At 39.6% G+C, this 17,619-nt stretch overlaps 1 protein-coding gene across 2 annotated transcripts in view; it reads right to left on the bottom strand.

Moving 5' to 3' along the window:
• Nucleotides 1-4,941: 4,941 nt before the first annotated feature.
• TNR (tenascin R) overlaps nucleotides 4,942-17,619 on the bottom strand; it is a 667,948-nt gene continuing 655,270 nt past the window's right edge. For both annotated transcript variants that reach the window (XM_089676333.1, XM_089676334.1), the window contains exon 23: nucleotides 4,942-7,546. In XM_089676333.1, the coding sequence (XP_089532459.1) occupies nucleotides 7,436-7,546 (111 nt within the window). In that variant the 3' untranslated portion in view covers nucleotides 4,942-7,435. The remainder of the gene's footprint in view (nucleotides 7,547-17,619) is intronic.

Here is a 17,619-nt window from a genome sequence, read left to right as displayed (position 1 = left end):
TATTGAATTTTCTTTTTTTTAGGTTTACACAGATTAAAAGAAATGTCTCCATGAAGGTAGATTAAATTTTGGGAGCACGTGTAATTTTTTGAGGATTCTCACAGACGCCGAGAGACTGTTACTTTGACTTTTTGGGAGAAAGTGAAACTTTTTGCGTCTAGGGAGACATAGTATTATTTGGAGTGATTGTTTATTTTGGGGTAACTGCATTTTTGTGAAAATATATATATATATATATATATATATATATATATATATACATAAATCAAGCATGACATGCCCAAAAATTGATATCAGTGCAATCAACATGAAAGTTTGTATCTAATAGACATGAATACATATACATATAAAAGCATGAATCAACATAATTATGTTAGGACCTACATGAATACAGATCAGTCCTGCATGGATGTACCCTCAGGGATACATTTGAAAATCTGTGCAGATCCGTGCAGCCATCCACCTGTCATTAATTTTAACTGCCTGATTGCACGGAACACCTGTGCGTCCATATGCGTAAAGACAGCTCTTTGCCCAATTGTACATAAGAATACACTTCTGTGAATGAGCCTAAAGGTAGAGAGTAGGAACAACTAGAAAGATTGAGGAAGGGAGTTCCATAGAAAGATAGAAACTAAATAAAGAAAAATATGAAATGAGGGTGATCATTATAATTATAGCCTTGCATGTCTTGTATGATAAAAACACTCTGTAGCTTGAATGCTGGCAGAATAGAGGAGCAATTTCAGATGAAACATTGTATATGGAAGATTAGCAGTTGGCCTTTTATGACTTTAAATCATCATCACATTCACTATTTATTCCTACCAGATCTGTATAATTTGCAACTATTGTCCGACACCAGTATGAAGATCTCAGCAGAATCCAAAGGAGGTCACCATTAATAGACCTGCCTATGTGATACAAAACATGCAATTCAGAAAGTTGAACATAGTGCATGGGATACAGACAGTAAATGGTTGACATGAGATGTCCTGTATCCACCACATCTTGGGTCTTAAAGTCCTTTATTACCATTTGGATAGTTATACAGAGTATTCTATTGATTTAAAACATTTAACGTTTCATTAACCCACGATTACTTTTTGTTTGAGGGAATTTTTTTAATCTCCAGAAATGTGGCTCTTCCACGGGCTCAAAGATTCCACTCACATATGCCAACCTATACATGGGTTTGCTGCAGGAATGCCACATCTTTGGAGATATGAGTCTCTTCAGAGACTGAATAAGACATTTTTCTTACTATATTGATGATTTGACCTTTATAATAAAGCGAGATGTTTCAGTTGGTGATTTTATTTTTGAGAATTTGATTGTTAATGAGATTACATTAAATGAACACATATCCATCATGGACTATTTGGATTTGACCTTCTATAGACTGGTTGGTAATGGTGAAGCCAACCTCTATAAATTCTCACTTGCTTGTTGTCACCCTACACATGTACAAATGAAATATGTAAAGGACTATTTTTAGGGTCAAACACAATTGCTCCACTTTGGACAATTTTGATAGGGAAGTGGCAGCGATGGAAGAAGGTTCCTATAGAAAGCCTACAATGGACCTACTTAAAATAAGTCTTGTATTGGAGCCAGAGGCACCTTAAGGGCTAGTTTGTATTTGCTTCAAAACGTGGCATTGGACATGCTTTTTGAAAGCACTCTGAAAGCCAATCAAAGCACTTGACACTAAATAAAATGGTACGCTTACAGTCCTGTTCACTTGTTTCCTTTGCTTTGCTTCAAAAATCATACCCCTTATTGCTTTCTTGGTGCTTCAAAGCATCTCCAAAGCTTCCATAGAAGTCTATGACAAAGCGCACTAACAGTACCTGCAACTTTTGAGGGGCTTTTATTCAGAGTTAGCTTCACTTTGTTTTGGAGGTATAGCAGGTATGAGATATCCTAGAATGCACTGGGAAACCAACAAGCAAACCAGAAAGACATCATCAGTAGTCAGTTCATGTGTATATATTCTGGAAGTGTCTGCTGCAGACATCAAAACCTGATGTTCAGTGTGGAGAAGCAGTTAGGTGAGTGGGGTCCACATGGTGTGAAGCATGGGATCGCTATAGCAGAAGGTGAGCAGGTACCAGAGAGAACAGCAGAGGATCAGCAGAGTTGAGGGACCAGAGCAGGAGAAACTAGCAATGTCACACAAGGTGCGTAGTGTGGGAACAATATAGCTGAGGAGACCATTGAGCTAGGCATCTGCTGAACAGGAGTACTAATGAGCTGGAGATCTGTCGAGTGGGGGTACTACTGAGCTGGGGATCTACTGGGTTCTACTCTATTAAATCAAATAGAATATCAACACACACAGGGCAGTTGCCAAATTGCAGTAAAGCTTCAAAAAGGCATCACCGAAGCATCATCAAAAACACATAAAAAAGGTATGTTAAAGTGGTAGGTGCTTTAAGGTGTGCTAAAGTCGAAGCAAGTGTAAATGAGCATGCAATAGAGCTCAACCCATGACTTTTTTTATGAAATGCGGTGTGAAATTTGAGAAGTTGAGGCAGATTATAGACAGATATTTACCCATGGTATATAGAGATGAAGTTATAAAAGATATCTTATCACAGATAGTGTGTTTTGTGGCTAGAAAGTTACCATATTTAGGTAATATCCTATCCCAAAGTCTCTTTAGTAGGAAACATAATCACACATGGCCAAATACAATGGGGATGTTTAGATGCTGCTCCAGCTGTACTCTTCTGGGAGATTCACATTAGATTCAGTCATGAGCTAATGGCAGCTGTCATACAATTAAACAATTAATTAATTGCTAAACTAAATATGCTGAACATGTAATCTCATGGGTAATATACAAAAAAAGTATGTGGGGAGGACAACCAGGGGTCTGTGTGTTTAAATGCAAGACAGCCTCTCAAATATATGAACAAATAAAACTAACATTGCAAGTCATATTATTGAACATCACGGGCCAAGTATTAACTCTTTCTGGTTAGAAATTATACTGTGGAAAGTGATGATTGTCCCAATAGAGGAGGAGATCACATCTTTTTTTGTGAGTAGATTAGAAGTCTTTTGGATTTTTAAATTGGACACTCTTAAACCAAAAGGTATGAACTACAAGGGGAATGTAACTCTTTGGTATGAATAGAAGCTACAAATATCATCATAAAATGTAACTGCTCCCTTTTCCCTTCTCTTTTTCTTTTCCTTTTTTAACCTTTCCCCTCGCCCTCAACTTTGCCTCCCCCCCATCAATTTTTTTCCTTGAATCATTTCCTGTATATAAAGGCCCTTTATCAGACTGCTCCTCTCTCTATGATTAAGTTCTTTCTGGTGAAACATGTCAGCGAGGGCTGTAGTTAGGAGTCATGTTGCTCATCAGTGTTGTTGAATAAACAGACATACCAATGACATCATCAGAGTGCAACCTTCTTTGTTTAGAAAGTATTGTCCAAGTCAAGTTTGAATTCATTGTCCGCAATCAGGAGACAGGCAGAGGAAATCAATAAAACAGTAACAACACTTCTCTGGTGGTATGGTCCCTTTAGCATGGCCTGCGCCTAATTCATGAAAGCCTTGCACTGGTTTCAGTACAAGTCTTGACACATGCTCCAGATTCAGGTAGTTCCTAACAGGGGTGGACTGACAACTCATGGGGCCCCTGGGCAACAGAGGATCATGCGGCCCCTGTGTCCTTGCCCAAACTCAAAAAAGCCTATGAAAAAGGTACCAGGGGCATCTCATGGGGCCCCCTACTGACCCCGCGCCCTCAAGTAGAGCCCAAGTTTCCAAATTGTCAGTCTGCCTCTGGTTCCTAATACCACCACTTTTAGAATCTGTCACTATGGCTGCGACAGATTCTAAAAGAATTACCGCCATCAGCTTTTTTTGGTATGTCTGTTTGAGATATATATATATATATATATATATATATATATTTATATATATATATATATATATATATACTGCATATAATCAACATATATCAATATAATAATACAATATATTTTTGTCTCTCTAATTTTTTTAGATATGATACTCTCCTTTTATGTTTCTATTCTCCTTTTATTGCTTGTGGTGTTGATTATATGCACAACATTCCTGTGATTATGAGCCTTAATTCTAGTTCAAAACAAATTTTTACTGTATAATAGATGTCTTATAATATATATTTTATTTACATTTTTTGGGGGGTTATGATACATTAGAGTGTGTGTTTGTAGTTTTAGATCTTTTATATTCTTTTACATTGTCTTGTTTCTTTGCTCAGTGGGAGCTTTAAGCCCCTGAAATGCATTGGCTTTTTGATATTTTGTCATGAAAAAAAATTTCTTACTGGACTCTTTTAATTTTTTTGGAATTCTCATACTATATGGCCTCTATGACTAAGCTCAATCAGGGTGAAACGTGTCAGAAGTGCATGGCCTAAGGGAGGACTTTTGAATGCCAGCTACAATAAATAAAGAGCTATGGTGTGCGTTTAACAGTTGGCGGCTCTGCCTGCACTTTTTCTTTTTATTGTGAGCGGGACTAGCAGTGGGTTGCATTTGGTGCAACAGTAGGACCAGAGCAGCAGTTACAGATCGTTGAACTATGCCTTTTTGTGGGATTGTAAGGGAGCACTGGACCCTAGACCAGATACTGTAGCTGCTTAGGAGGCAACTCTTTAGAATCCAGTGGCCCCAAAGCTGCTAAACTGGTGACCTGAACAAGCTTTCAAGCATATCTAAACCCAAAAAATATATATATATTTCATGTACAATGCAATGTGTATGGTCAGCATAAGATAGAAGTTACTGAATGTTCCTGACTATCAGAAGCAAATGCTGAATAGAGTGGGTGGGTCTTCAGAATGAACTGCTCTTAGAGATATGATGTTCACTGACTGACCTAGAGTTCTGTGAAGTTCCACCACAATGCATAAAAGAGACTCAAACACAAAGATATCATCCCATAGGAATCTTTTAATAACGTATAGAAAATGCATTAAAAAAAGGATCTATACATCGGCTAACAGCATCCAGGACAAGAGATACAAGATTAACTAGGGCAGTGAACCCTGTTGCCGGCACCTCTCAGTAGTCTTTTGTTTGGCAGTAAGGACCTGCTTCCCAAGCCTCTTACCCTATATGCATCCAGTCACAATAGTGGAAGAAAGACCTTACCTGGCACTATGTCCTTTGAAGACTAGGGAACACTAGCATTTGGACTGGATGTGAACCAGGGAACACATAAAAGAATGTCAAAGAAAATGAAATCTCACAAATTTTGGGAACAGGAAAGAACTGGTTTCTGACTATAGCAGTTAACCCTTTATACAACAAGACAGTAAGGCGTTGGCTTTTATTTTATTCTTTTTTTGGCCAATGCAAGTTATCAAAATTAAAAAGTTGAATCCTGTCCACAGAAAATAGTTTATGTCATAGATGCTTGAAGGAAATAAAGTTATTGAAGGTTCCTGGATGGTTGCTGTGTCTCCGGTGCTACACAGGAAGCTCACTCCTCTTGCAAATGTCAGGCAATTATACAAATTCTCCGTTGACCAAAAAGAATTGGAGGAGCAAGAGGGGAGCTGAATTTGGCACATTAATTATTAGCAACACATTTACTCTTCTGCCTGCTGAAAAAACATTTTGCAGGTGCTAAAGGAACTGAAGGACAGCTGTCTCCACAGGGAGCAAGGTCAATAAAAATTAAATATGCACTTTGCCCCAGCGAAAAAGGGGAAATAATAATTCTAATATTAATAATAATAATCATAATAATAATAATAAAAAACACAGCTTCCTTGGTAAGAATAACTCAGCTTTAGAAAGGATGGAAGTCAAGCAATGAGCAAATAAAAAGTTAGTATTAGTAGCAGAGAGAAAGTGAGGATGAGGCAATGAAAAACATTTTGTTAAATTATTTATAATTGGAAAAAAAGGGCGAAATATTGTACAATAAAGAATAAATGAAAAGAGGAAAGTGCGGTGCAGGGAAAAAATCAATAACTTAATGTGTAAAATAGAATGTATTAATGATAGGAAGATAGTCAGAGACAGTGGTGGGTTTAAGTTCCATACTTGCCCCTTTGATGATGAGTTATTTACAAACATGGCTGCACTTTATTCTGGGGCTGATGTGCTAACGCTTTACATACATTAATATAGTTTACAGAACCATAAGTGCCTAATTTGTTAAAGTGAGTCACTCAATTTTAAATTTCTTAAATTCCAAAGAGCAAAAACCACAAGATTGCTGTTTTATGTGCTAGAAAAGCTATTTCTAGGCCCCCTGTGACTTAGGCTCTTCCTTTTTTTTTTTTACTGGGTCTTGATTTCAGATGATGTATGGGCTAAGTTCTGTATAGTTGCCAAGTTGCCATTCCCCTGTCCAATGAGACTGACCTAGTGGTTAGTAAGGGCACTTTCATTGGGTAGAGAATTTGTAGTTTAACTTAAAGCCAGAGAAAGCCAGGTACCTTTAATAAAGTAAAACTAAATCAGAGAGGGGAACAAAAGAATTGTTTCTGGACAATGTGGTTAATAGCAAGTATCTTATTGTGGCTGCTCATAAGCAAGACTCTAAAAAGAAGTGTCTGCTGCTGCTAAAGCTTAATTTATACATTTTAACTTCACGTTGGAATAGGTTTTGAAACTGAATGGAGAACTGGAGCGGGAAAGTCACATGTTAATCTTATCTTGCACACATGTATATCCCTTTCCCATTTCTCTGGCTAGAGGATGATTTATCTCATGAATCATGCCATATTTACCACTCATGGCCTTGGGCCTAAACACAGTAGGGAAAGAAGGGTCACAAAAAATTTAATTATTTTTTCTGACTTATTTTTCTTTACTTGGCACTCTATAGATGTAATGGAAAAGAGCAGAGGGGGGGATTGGAGAGTCAGCCATCTATGGTTTTACTGGAGGCAATAGAGTGATCTATGGGAGCTCTGTACGTATATAAAGTATCCTGCATAAAGCAATGTCTTCTGATTTTAATATTTCCAAATACGTGCCTTGGGAAGAAAAAGGGTTGGAGTCTGTAGGAATTATTCATGTGCAAAAATCAAGCACCATATTGTGTCCAGTAACCTCCCCCTTGTTTTACTGTCTGCAATAAATACCATATGACATTGGTAATAAAAAAAATAATACTGATAAATCCTATACAAAAAGATTTACATATGCCTAGGACAGATCTCTAAATATACTCCCGGGCTTCTGACCAATGAACCTTGAGTTTACTTGTTCAGTGAATTATATGAAAAAGAGTGCTGCATTACTCCAATGATGCAAGCACCCAAAAATATGATATTGCCCACCACTGATCTGAAAGGCAGAGTCTACAATTAAGGAAATGGGTATAAATGATTGTGCTGGTGATGTGATAGAGGGCAATGCTAGATAGATGAGGGAAAAGTATGTTTTTGACTGGTGGTCAACAAAGATTAGAGCTGGAGGGAGCGTTTCTTCATGGTACGTTGGTTGTATGGTCTCATCTTCATCTCCACAAAAGGGATAGAAAATTCATGACCTTTCCAGTGATACCAGTTTATTCCCTGTGAACAGAAAATTGAAAAAAAAACAAATCATATAGGTAAATTAAACAGTCGACATGTGCAGCTCACTTAGTCCCTTGAGCTAGAAACAACATTACGTAATGTGGTTCTACAGGTAAAACATTTTTTAGCTGAATGAAATCCCTTGCATTAAGGTAAAAAAACATTTTGCCACTTGCTATGCCCAACCCCCTCAAATACTTACCTGAGTCCTGTATCAATTTATCGCTGTGCCCGTCTGCTGGTCTTCTCTTCCCGCTCGTACAAGCTTGACTGACAGCAGCGGGAGCCATAGGCTCCCGCTGCTGTCAGTCAAATCTTGTAAGCAGAGAGTGGTGGTGGGAGTGAGCCACATCTGTGTGTACACGTCTGTCCCCATTGCAAGCGCTTGCTATCTGGGCAGACGCAGAAGAGGAAGAGCCAAGATTAGTGGCAGGGGACCTCAGAAGAGGAGTTTCGGGGCCGCTCTGTGCAATACCATTGCACAGAACAGGTGAGTATAACACGTTTATTATTTTAATTGAAAAAAATGCCTTTAAAACAATGGTAAACTGAACCTGTATTTTATATATGTAGCGTATAATGAGTTACATTTTCCTGCAGAGTTCCTTTTTAACAATCCACTTACCAGGGGCTCTCATGCTGTCACGATCAGCTGCCAAATCACCCAAAAGTTCTTTTTAATTCCCAACCTGCTTGAACTTTGCACAGGCTGTACTCCCCGAAGACATCACCCAGGCCTTGAATGAAGCATCTATCACAGTTTCCTTATCTTAAAGGAGACCCTTCCCTCTTCAAAAGGTTTACACAAGCCCCCCCCCTTCGAAAAATGTTTTGAGTGGGACCCAGTTCTGTATTTCCAGTTTTCTTTCTTTCTTAGGGGAGAATGAACCCCCCCCCCTTCCCCACCTGAAGCTGCATCAGAAGTAGACTACAAGATCCTGGAAGACCAGGGGCGGACTGACCATTTGGAAACTCGGGCACTGCCCGAGAGCCCAGGGTCAGTAGGGGGCCCCATGAGATGCCCCTGGTACCTTTTTCATAGGCTTTTTTGAGTTTGGGCAAGGACACAGGGACCCCATGATCCCCTATTGCCCAGGGGCCCCATGAGTTGTCAGTCCGCCCCTGTGGAAGACACGGGTTTCCTCAGGGGATGTCAGCAGAGAAGATGGTGGCACAGGACTGAGTATGTATATGAGGAGTTATAGTAGACAACACTGGATTTAATGGTGTGTGAGTATGTTTTTTGAGGACAACCCAGCGCCAAAGGGGGGGGGGGGGTGAAGTTCTTAGGACTACAGGGTAATCAAATCTCTTTTATACTGAGAGATTTAACCACATGTTTGCCGTCATGTCATTGTCAGCACTTTAAAATTGCTCTGATGCTAATGAATCTGGTCTTAATTTAAACACTGCTAATGATGCCAGGTGTGAAACTGCATGTTATTGTGCCACAGAGATGTGGCATGTCCAGAAGATCTACACCTTCCTATGCACTTCAGAAAAGGAGGGGAAACTACTTTTTCATACCCTGAGCACAGGTGAGGTGATTTGTTACATCAGGCCTGGGGTTGTGTAAAGACACATATAGACACATCAACAGCAAGGCTCTTACTTTCCATTCATCATACATCAGCATCAGAGGTTGGTCATCAGCTCTGAGGAAAGGGATTCGTCCCCGAAACGCATCAGCCATTTGACCGCACTGACAGTGAGAACACCTTGCCTGCCGTTGTGGCCATTGTCATTTTTCTATGCTTTTTAGATACATTCTTCATCTGTGAGTAGGTTTTTATTATTCTTTCACTCCTACAATAAACCTTGGATAATGCACTAGGTGTGTGCGCCACCTGTTTTCTCTCTATCCTGGGGTTGTGTAAAGACACATATACAAGACTGGTGGGTTGGGGGTGGCATAAATCTTTTAGATGGCAGCAGACACATTTTTTTCATCACCTTCTCAGAAATAATAAATGATCAAGATTCCAACAATTTATATGATGAAAATCAAGCTGTAAGCCCACAAAGTTACAGTATGTGGTCATATTGGCGGCATAATAAAATTGGCTTACGAGGGCACCTAATTGCCCTGTCCTTATTGCTGTTACTGGTGAGTGATAAAAGTCTGACAAATACTGCATCAAAGTTAGTTTTCTGACCAATAGTTGGATTCTCTATATAAGTCAGACAAGCCCCTGTATAAAGCAATGATTGTCTGAGTAATCTATGCCCATCTACTTCCTTGATGGACTCTTTTGTCCTTTGAGGTCCTTGTACAAAGGCATATGGTTTTTCTCATCTTATTTCAATTTCCTTTCTGGCCCTCTATCCTGACAATGAAAGTGCTGCTAGCATGAGAATGTAATCATTTGCTATCTGCACATTTTTCTGTCATGTTGATATAATTTATACTTTGCTCTTTTTTCCAGCGCGTTTAGCTACAAATTTTCTATGTCCAAAATAAGACACAGCCATTTGTCATTTACTTGCGCATAAGGGGATTATAGTATATAGCTACTTTTCTTCAGCATCTTACTCTGCATTAGCTGAAAGGAATTGTAAAATGCTCATTTCAAGCAGTAATTCAAAAGACTAATTACAGTAAATCACAGATGACCTCGCCGATGTAAGTATTTTAATGTGTAATTAAGCAATCCTCGCAGTAAAGGATGGGATATATACCAATTCTACATTGCTTGTACACACTATATTATTTTCATTGATTTCACTAGGGTAATTGAGATGTAATTGGAAGCCTGAAGCATCTTCCAGATATGTATGTTTTGTTACAGCTATAATTTTTCCAAGCGGTCAATAGGCTAGAGCTGGGTTGCTGGAGGGAATTTATAAGCCCTTTGGTGATGCTTCGTCTTAACAGACAATCTTTCCCTCGAGGCTTGTTCACCATTTAGAGGGTCTGTATTTTTATGTCTCTGTCACTGTGTCTACCTGCATGAACCTATGTTTAGTACTTTTAGTTCGATATGAAGATGTTTCCCCAATGGCACTGTTTTTCTTTATAGCTTATGTTGATGACATGAATATTTGCTGTCTGCTGGATGAAACTTAGATACAGTACTTCACATGCTGTTTTAGATTCACCTTCTATTGAGACGTACATGTCTACACAGTGATACAAATCTTACTGCACTTTGTTCTGCACTGCTGTTACCCATTTTCAGCTGACAGCGGGCTAACACCCGCTGATGTCACTCAGCCGATCCAGGCAGAGGAAAGATCCCGGCTTTACAGTGGAGATCCCCCCAGATGCCTGACCCGGCAGCTGGCTCAGCCTCTCAGTGGGCCCCAGAGAGTCTGAGCCAGTTGCTCCCAACCAGAGGCGGACTGACAACTCATGGGGCCCCCGGGCAATAGGGGATCATGGGGCCCCTGTGTCCTTGCCCAAACTCAAAAAAGCCTATGAAAAAGGTACCAGGGGCATCTCATGGGGCCCCCTACTGACCCCGGGTCCTCGGGCAGTGCCAAATGGTCAGTCCGCCCCTGCTCCCAACCTCTCCACAGCTCAGCGCTCCAGTGAGTGCTGGAGGGTCAGAGCAGAGAGCCAGTGACTGACAGTCACTGGCTGTTTGCGCACTGAAGACTGAGAATTGAGCATTCAGTGGTCTTTGCTCGGTTCTCAGCGTAGGACAGCAGAAACAGATGCAGCATTAGCTGGATGCTTCTTCCAGCTAGGTGAGTATGTATGTAAAACAACCCCTTTGAATATGATGACTTAGTAATAGAAATAAATAGTGATTTAGGCAAATTTTGTTTTTGCCACAAAATTACCTATTTTACCTTTCAAGAAGTGAGGACTCTCAATTCTGCTTATTAGTAAATGAAATTTGATTGAAATAAAAGTTTACCCTTTTTTAAATTACAGTATTTCTTAGGATGAGGGGTCGTACTATCTCTTAGTTCATTTTAAAATAAGTTAAAAAAAAAAGTGTAGAGAAAAAAAAAGAAAAATAATGAGGCAAATGAGTGACTGTTTCTTGGCACAAGGACAGGTCCAGTATAGTTGAAAGGATAGTTGAAAAGAGCTTCCATAATCCTCAGCATATTGCACCATTTAAAGCTACTATAAACCATCTTAATATTGCTGTCCCTTTGACTCTGATGCATTTAACCAAAATAGCAACAGTTCAGCCCTTTAATCTGCCACTTTTTGCAGAAATATGGGGGAAATTAAAACTGTCAGTATCACTTATACCTGCTTATTTATATGTTTACCATTCGTTAGAACCTAATAACAAATATAGTTGTAAACGTATACTCATGTAGAGTAGACCCCAGGCTGGTCCTGATGCTTGTCCCAGGTATATTACCTATTGGGTTCATGGCAACCAGGCACACAGCAAATGCTCTCCGCTCAATAAACAGGGCGACATTTCTTTTGTTTGCTTTGAAGATCTGGAATGGGGAATAGGGTGAGATTTGGGATGTTCTAAAATGAGTGCAACTTGAACTGAGGATACCCTCTAGTAGAACTAATTTCTTCAAATTAGGCCTCTAATATAAGAGGGTGTGGACATACAGCTTCAGCAAGATCTCACACCGGAAACAGCCCTGAGCCAGCAAGCTCTGCAACAATCTCTTACCAAAGAGGTTAAAACAGCAAAAGTCCCTCCAGAACCTCTTCTGGCCTTTACCCCTTGTGTCCCTGCATACATGGATGTTTCCTTTCAGTATCAGCGAGACCCTGTACTGTGAGCCTCCCGGCCAGATGCTCAGTAGGCTTCACTCCAGACTGTTCTTCTAGCTTTAGCAGCCAACCCTCTAGCTCTCCCTGAACTGGGACCATGTTGAACCTCCTGCAGGCTCCTTTGAATGGCCCAGGAGGACAGACAGCCCCTCCAGGCAAGGACCCTGCTGTTCCAGGCCCCAGCTTATTTATGCTCACCTCAGACCCTTGCTGGTCACTCTCCTGACCAGGGATTGGCTGAGACAGAACAAATGTTCACGCTGCCCATTTGGATACTCCACTCCTATGTTCCAGAACAACCCAGAGAGTTCTGGAATGCAGGGAGAAGCAACCAAACTGGCAGCCTGTGAAACACGGAACAGCTAAAACAATCAACCTGCTCTGCTGGCTACAGTGAAGCCAAAAGCTAAATTTACTTAACTTAGCAACACCCTAACTAGGAGGGTGCTACACTGGCATGCGTTAGCAATGTCTGTCTAAAAAGGTATGTTTCCTATTTGGGTGGGCACCAATGAGTTTATTGCATCCTGGCTTCTTAGGCCTCTTAGAGATTCCAGCAGAAAGATTCCCACACATGTTTCTCTTCAACTCCCACAAAGCCTTTGTTCTACATAAAGAAGTACAGGCATACCTCGGTTTATGAACGCCTCGGTTAATGTAATTTTTTAATGAAAATCCATTAAAAATAATGCCTCGGTTTACAAATTATTTTCGCAATACGAAGGGATTAATTGATTTTCAATGCATTTACAATTTTTTTCCAAATCATGTCCCTGTACAGTACTATGTCTTTAAAGTGCACTTTATAAAGAGTTTTGAACAGATAAAACTTTTTTTGACTTTTTTCTGACCTCCGGAACAGATTCATTGGATTTCAATGCATTTGCAATTTTTTTTTTAATCATGTCCCTTTATGCCTTTAAAATGATCTTCATAAAGAGTTTTGAACAGATAAAACTTTTTTTTACTTTTTTCTGACCTCCAGAACTGAGTAACTGGTTTTCACTGCATTTACGAATTAATTTTTAATCATTTCACTGTACGGTATTTATGCCTTTAAAGTGCACTTTTATACAGAGTTTCGAACAGATAAAAGACTTTTTGTAAACTTTTTTTCTGACCTCCGGAACGGATTAATTGGTATTCAATGCATTCCTATGGGAAACCACGTTTCGGTTTACAAATTTTTCACAAAACGAATTAAATTCGTAAACCGAGGTACACCACCTATATTTGTCAGGTAAATATCGTATCTTTTTGTAGTTGTCACTGTGATGGGGAATTCTGGTGGAGAAAGCTTTCTATGGGAGCTCCTAAGAGTTATAAGATGTCAGTTTTGGACAGAGTTGGCCTTCTTATGTTGCTCATATTACAGTGTAGGTGTTATATGATGGTAGCACACTGCATGATGCATGTGTCTGCAATATTGAAATGTTAATTTGAAGAGCAATGATTGGAACTTTCACGTATATGTGTAGTTTTAAAATGCAGCAGATGATTATACTGGATTATATGCATAGAGCCTGCAAGAAGAGCAATGAAAAGAAGACATAAGCCACATGTGGATTCTGTGCCACTGGTTGTAAAATGCTTAGGTTGGCTTTATTCAACTGGTTAACTCCAAACATTTTCAAGCATCGGCTTTGATGTGTTTCAGGTTTACAATTGCTTTTTGAAAAAGCTTTGAAAAAGTGATTGTAGGTGTGAAACACCTCAAAGCTGCATCCTGTGCTATTTATTAGACTAATAAAGACGTTTTCCACAGTCAGCTTGTGCAGTGAATCCGTCAATTTTTTGTAATTATTTACCAGCGAGACAAGCCGCATCAGCACCTGGGCATAGTGGAGGAACATGAGAGCTAAGATCCACTTGAAGAGCTTTGTTTGACACTTGACACTTTTGTATATGTCTGCCATTGGACTGAATCTTGAATCATCAAGATCCAGTGAGCTATGCTGATGCATTTCCTCTAGAATTAAATTAATTGTAGAGTTACTCATAGGGATCTATTATAAAACATTTGCTGTATAAATGCCTCACCATTTGCAAAGCTATAGTGGTTAATATGTGTAATTCCCACGATCGTCAGCTCCAACTAGTGGCCATAATGTGGTATTTTCCTGAAATACTGCAATCAGGAAAATACAGCATTATGGCCACTAACAGGAGCTGATGATCATAGAAAGTACACATTACTGGGATTATAAGTGACAGCTGTGTGAATACTGAAACATTCATGCAGTGTATTTTTTATAAATAGATCCCATAGTGTATGGGAGACTGCACATAGGGTGCAGGAATTGTATATAGTCTGCAGGAGATTGTAGGTTGTGTAGTGGAGATTGGCATGCCTGTCCATGTTTTCATATGCCTACACCAAAACATGTTTTAATATTAGATAAATGAAAGAAGATTTAGAATTTCTGCCAGATTTTTATTATCATGCGATGATGGGGAGGTTCCCCTTCCGTAACTACACTGATCACCACCGGTCACTAAAGGATTTAGAGGGTAAATTTCTCAATAGATAAATAAAACCTTGAAAAAGATTAAAACCCAGAAGATTTTTTTTTGTTATTACCGACCGTCCATGCTAGACAGATTTCTATGCACTTCGTCTTGCCATAAACCCTGATACCAGAACAGGAGATAACAGAAAAACTCCCTGGTGTGGGTACAAGCAGGGGCGGACTGACCATTTGGAAACTCGGGCACTGCCCGAGGGCCCGGGGTCAGTAGGGGGCCCCATGAGATGCCCCTGGTACCTTTTTCGTAGGCTTTTTTTGAGTTTAGGCAAGGACACAGGGGCCCCATGATCCCCTATTGCCCGGGGGACCCATGAGTTGTCAGTCCGCCCCTGGGTACAAGCACCTATAACAATCCAACAGATTCCAAACAGATTCTCCAAAAACATAAAAAAGAAACTTTTGGATGGAGTTCTACTTTAAAGTTCATATGGAGAAAATAAATGTTTCTGCTTTGTAACCAGAATCGGATGATAGATAATTGCAGCTTTATGTTTAGTTCAAGTTTTATTATTATAGTTGTGTGTTATTTCAGTAAGTACCAAGTCATTCAAAGCAAATGACAGTTCTCTCTAATTGAGGGTGTGTCTATCTGTGTTAAAACCATTACTGCTGTCTGAAGACATATCATTCTGAATAGCAACCCATGCCTTACATTGTGGTTATATACTGCCATTGGGTTAATTGCTGAGTTTAGCTCAGGGCTTCATGTACTCACTTTATCTAGCTTGTGTAGATCAGATTACCACATAAAAAACAAATTATCTGTGTATCAGTGTTTTTACCTCATGGTATATTAAAGTAGAAAAAAATGTGATCTTAATCGTAAGATGGCATCACCCCTACAGGAGACGTGTTATTACACGAAGCGCGTCTAGGAGGAGCCTCTGTACGCCTTGACGTCACGCCACCGGATCAGGAGGTCCGGTGGCCATCATTTTTATCCACTGGTCAGTGCATTCAAAGAGCTCATTCACACTATATTTGTATAGGTACTATCACCCTGTACGTTTACTGTTTATCATAATGATTTATACCCAGTAAATACATTTCATAATACTACACCATGAGCGTTTTCATCTCTATTACCTGGCACTGAGCCTCCACATCTCAGCCCAGCATTTTAGGAGTCCACCCAGGCTGGAGGATTTGGGATATAGGTCCAGACCATCATCTCTGGCAGCCGTCACCCCATTTACCACCAGAGGACACCTTTATCATCAGGCTGTACCTTCACGGGATCTCCGGCTACATGGAATTTCTATGTGCACATTAAATTGCACTTCCGGTGAGTGGGCAATTTTTCTACACCTTCATGTTAGGATGCTGGAATATACCCATTTGGATTGAAGTCATTTATACTCCATCACTGGAATATACCTTTTTGGACTGATATCATATTACCTCGGACTGTTTATCACTCAGTTTATAGGACTTTTTCTATTTTTTTGTCATATTTTGTCATACTTATGACAGTGTGTTTTATTTGTATAGCGCTGCACATCCCATTTTTATGTCATATTCCTAGAAAGGCTTTGTGGTTCCTTTTTGTGCATCAGCAGCTTTATAGGGTGCGCTCGCTAACTCACACATTTATACTTAATCGTAAGATTGTAGAATAAACAATGGCTGTTATTATTTTTCATAAAAAAATATTTTCACCTTTTTCATCATTTTTTCACACATCAACACTAATAATCTCCTCCAAGCTGTGGCCAATAAATTGTACCATTCCAACAAAATGAAATGGTGTATGTTTCATTGAGGGGATTTGATTGCAACATCCAGTGTTGGAACCTAGAGGCAGGTATAAATACAGAAAAAACAAGGTGCGCTATCTATATAAAAAATAAAATAAAATAAATAAAAAATAATTAATAATATTAAGTGAGCTGCTGCAATGACACTTACAAGTGATCCCACACTCAACACAACTACATATAAAGAATAGTGTTGTGCTAACTCATAACATATGTAAATCATTAAATAACATATCAAGTGTCCAAAGTGAAAAATATATATGCAAAGTCCTTTTAGTTGTGACGACTCCAACTTATTATAATGCTTGAATAGAAATGTGCTTGAATAAAAATTCTAATTCACAACTCCAAACAGCAGTGCTCCACCACAAATAAGTGCACCTCCACCAACAAGTAAAGATGGCTGCTCACCTCATGGAATGGACCTATATAATAAATATAGGTCAATCAAGCATAGTAATCCAATCCATGGACTCCATATGGCAGCATAAAGCTGATAATGGCAATACCAGGAATGTAATAAACCACAAGGATCTCTTCACCACTCAATACCCACATATAAGGAGAAAAGAACAGGCTCCCATAGCATAATAACGTTTATTAAATGTAAACCAGACACAAAGTATCACTCATATTGTCTTGGATAACACAGATCAGTACACAGAATAAACCTTTCGGTCAGGTTAATCCCTGACAAAGCCACGTGGTTGGTGGCGTAACGTGTGGGGCGGAGCTTAGTGCAGTCCAGTTACGGACTAGTGGACCGGAAGGTTTATGCTGTGTACTGATCTGTATTATTTCATTGATGTGTGCTGGGGAAGAGGATAAATATTTGGAGAGACCTCCTAGAAGGATTTCTGTGTTGCCTGGAGAGGAAGTCTGGGATGGGTCCAGTCCCTATCTCCTAATCTGCTTCTTAAGAGGTACAAACTGGCCTGTGACAGGGACCAAAGAAATTAAAAGGTAGCAGCTAGTCCAGGCCTACAGAATCTACACTGGCCTGTGGCAGATGCCTAAACAGTCCTAAACTGACCACCAGGCAGAAGTCAAAATAACCTAGAGAACCTAAGTTGGCCTGTGGCG

Source organism: Staurois parvus, unplaced genomic scaffold, assembly GCF_062004578.1.
Source record: "Staurois parvus isolate SC_StPar_1 unplaced genomic scaffold, SC_StPar_1.0 ptg000166l, whole genome shotgun sequence".
In the NCBI taxonomy this organism is placed as follows: domain Eukaryota; kingdom Metazoa; phylum Chordata; class Amphibia; order Anura; family Ranidae; genus Staurois; species Staurois parvus.
The sequence above is the reverse complement of the archived record's forward strand: the minus strand, read 5'-3'. Positions and strand labels throughout refer to the sequence as shown.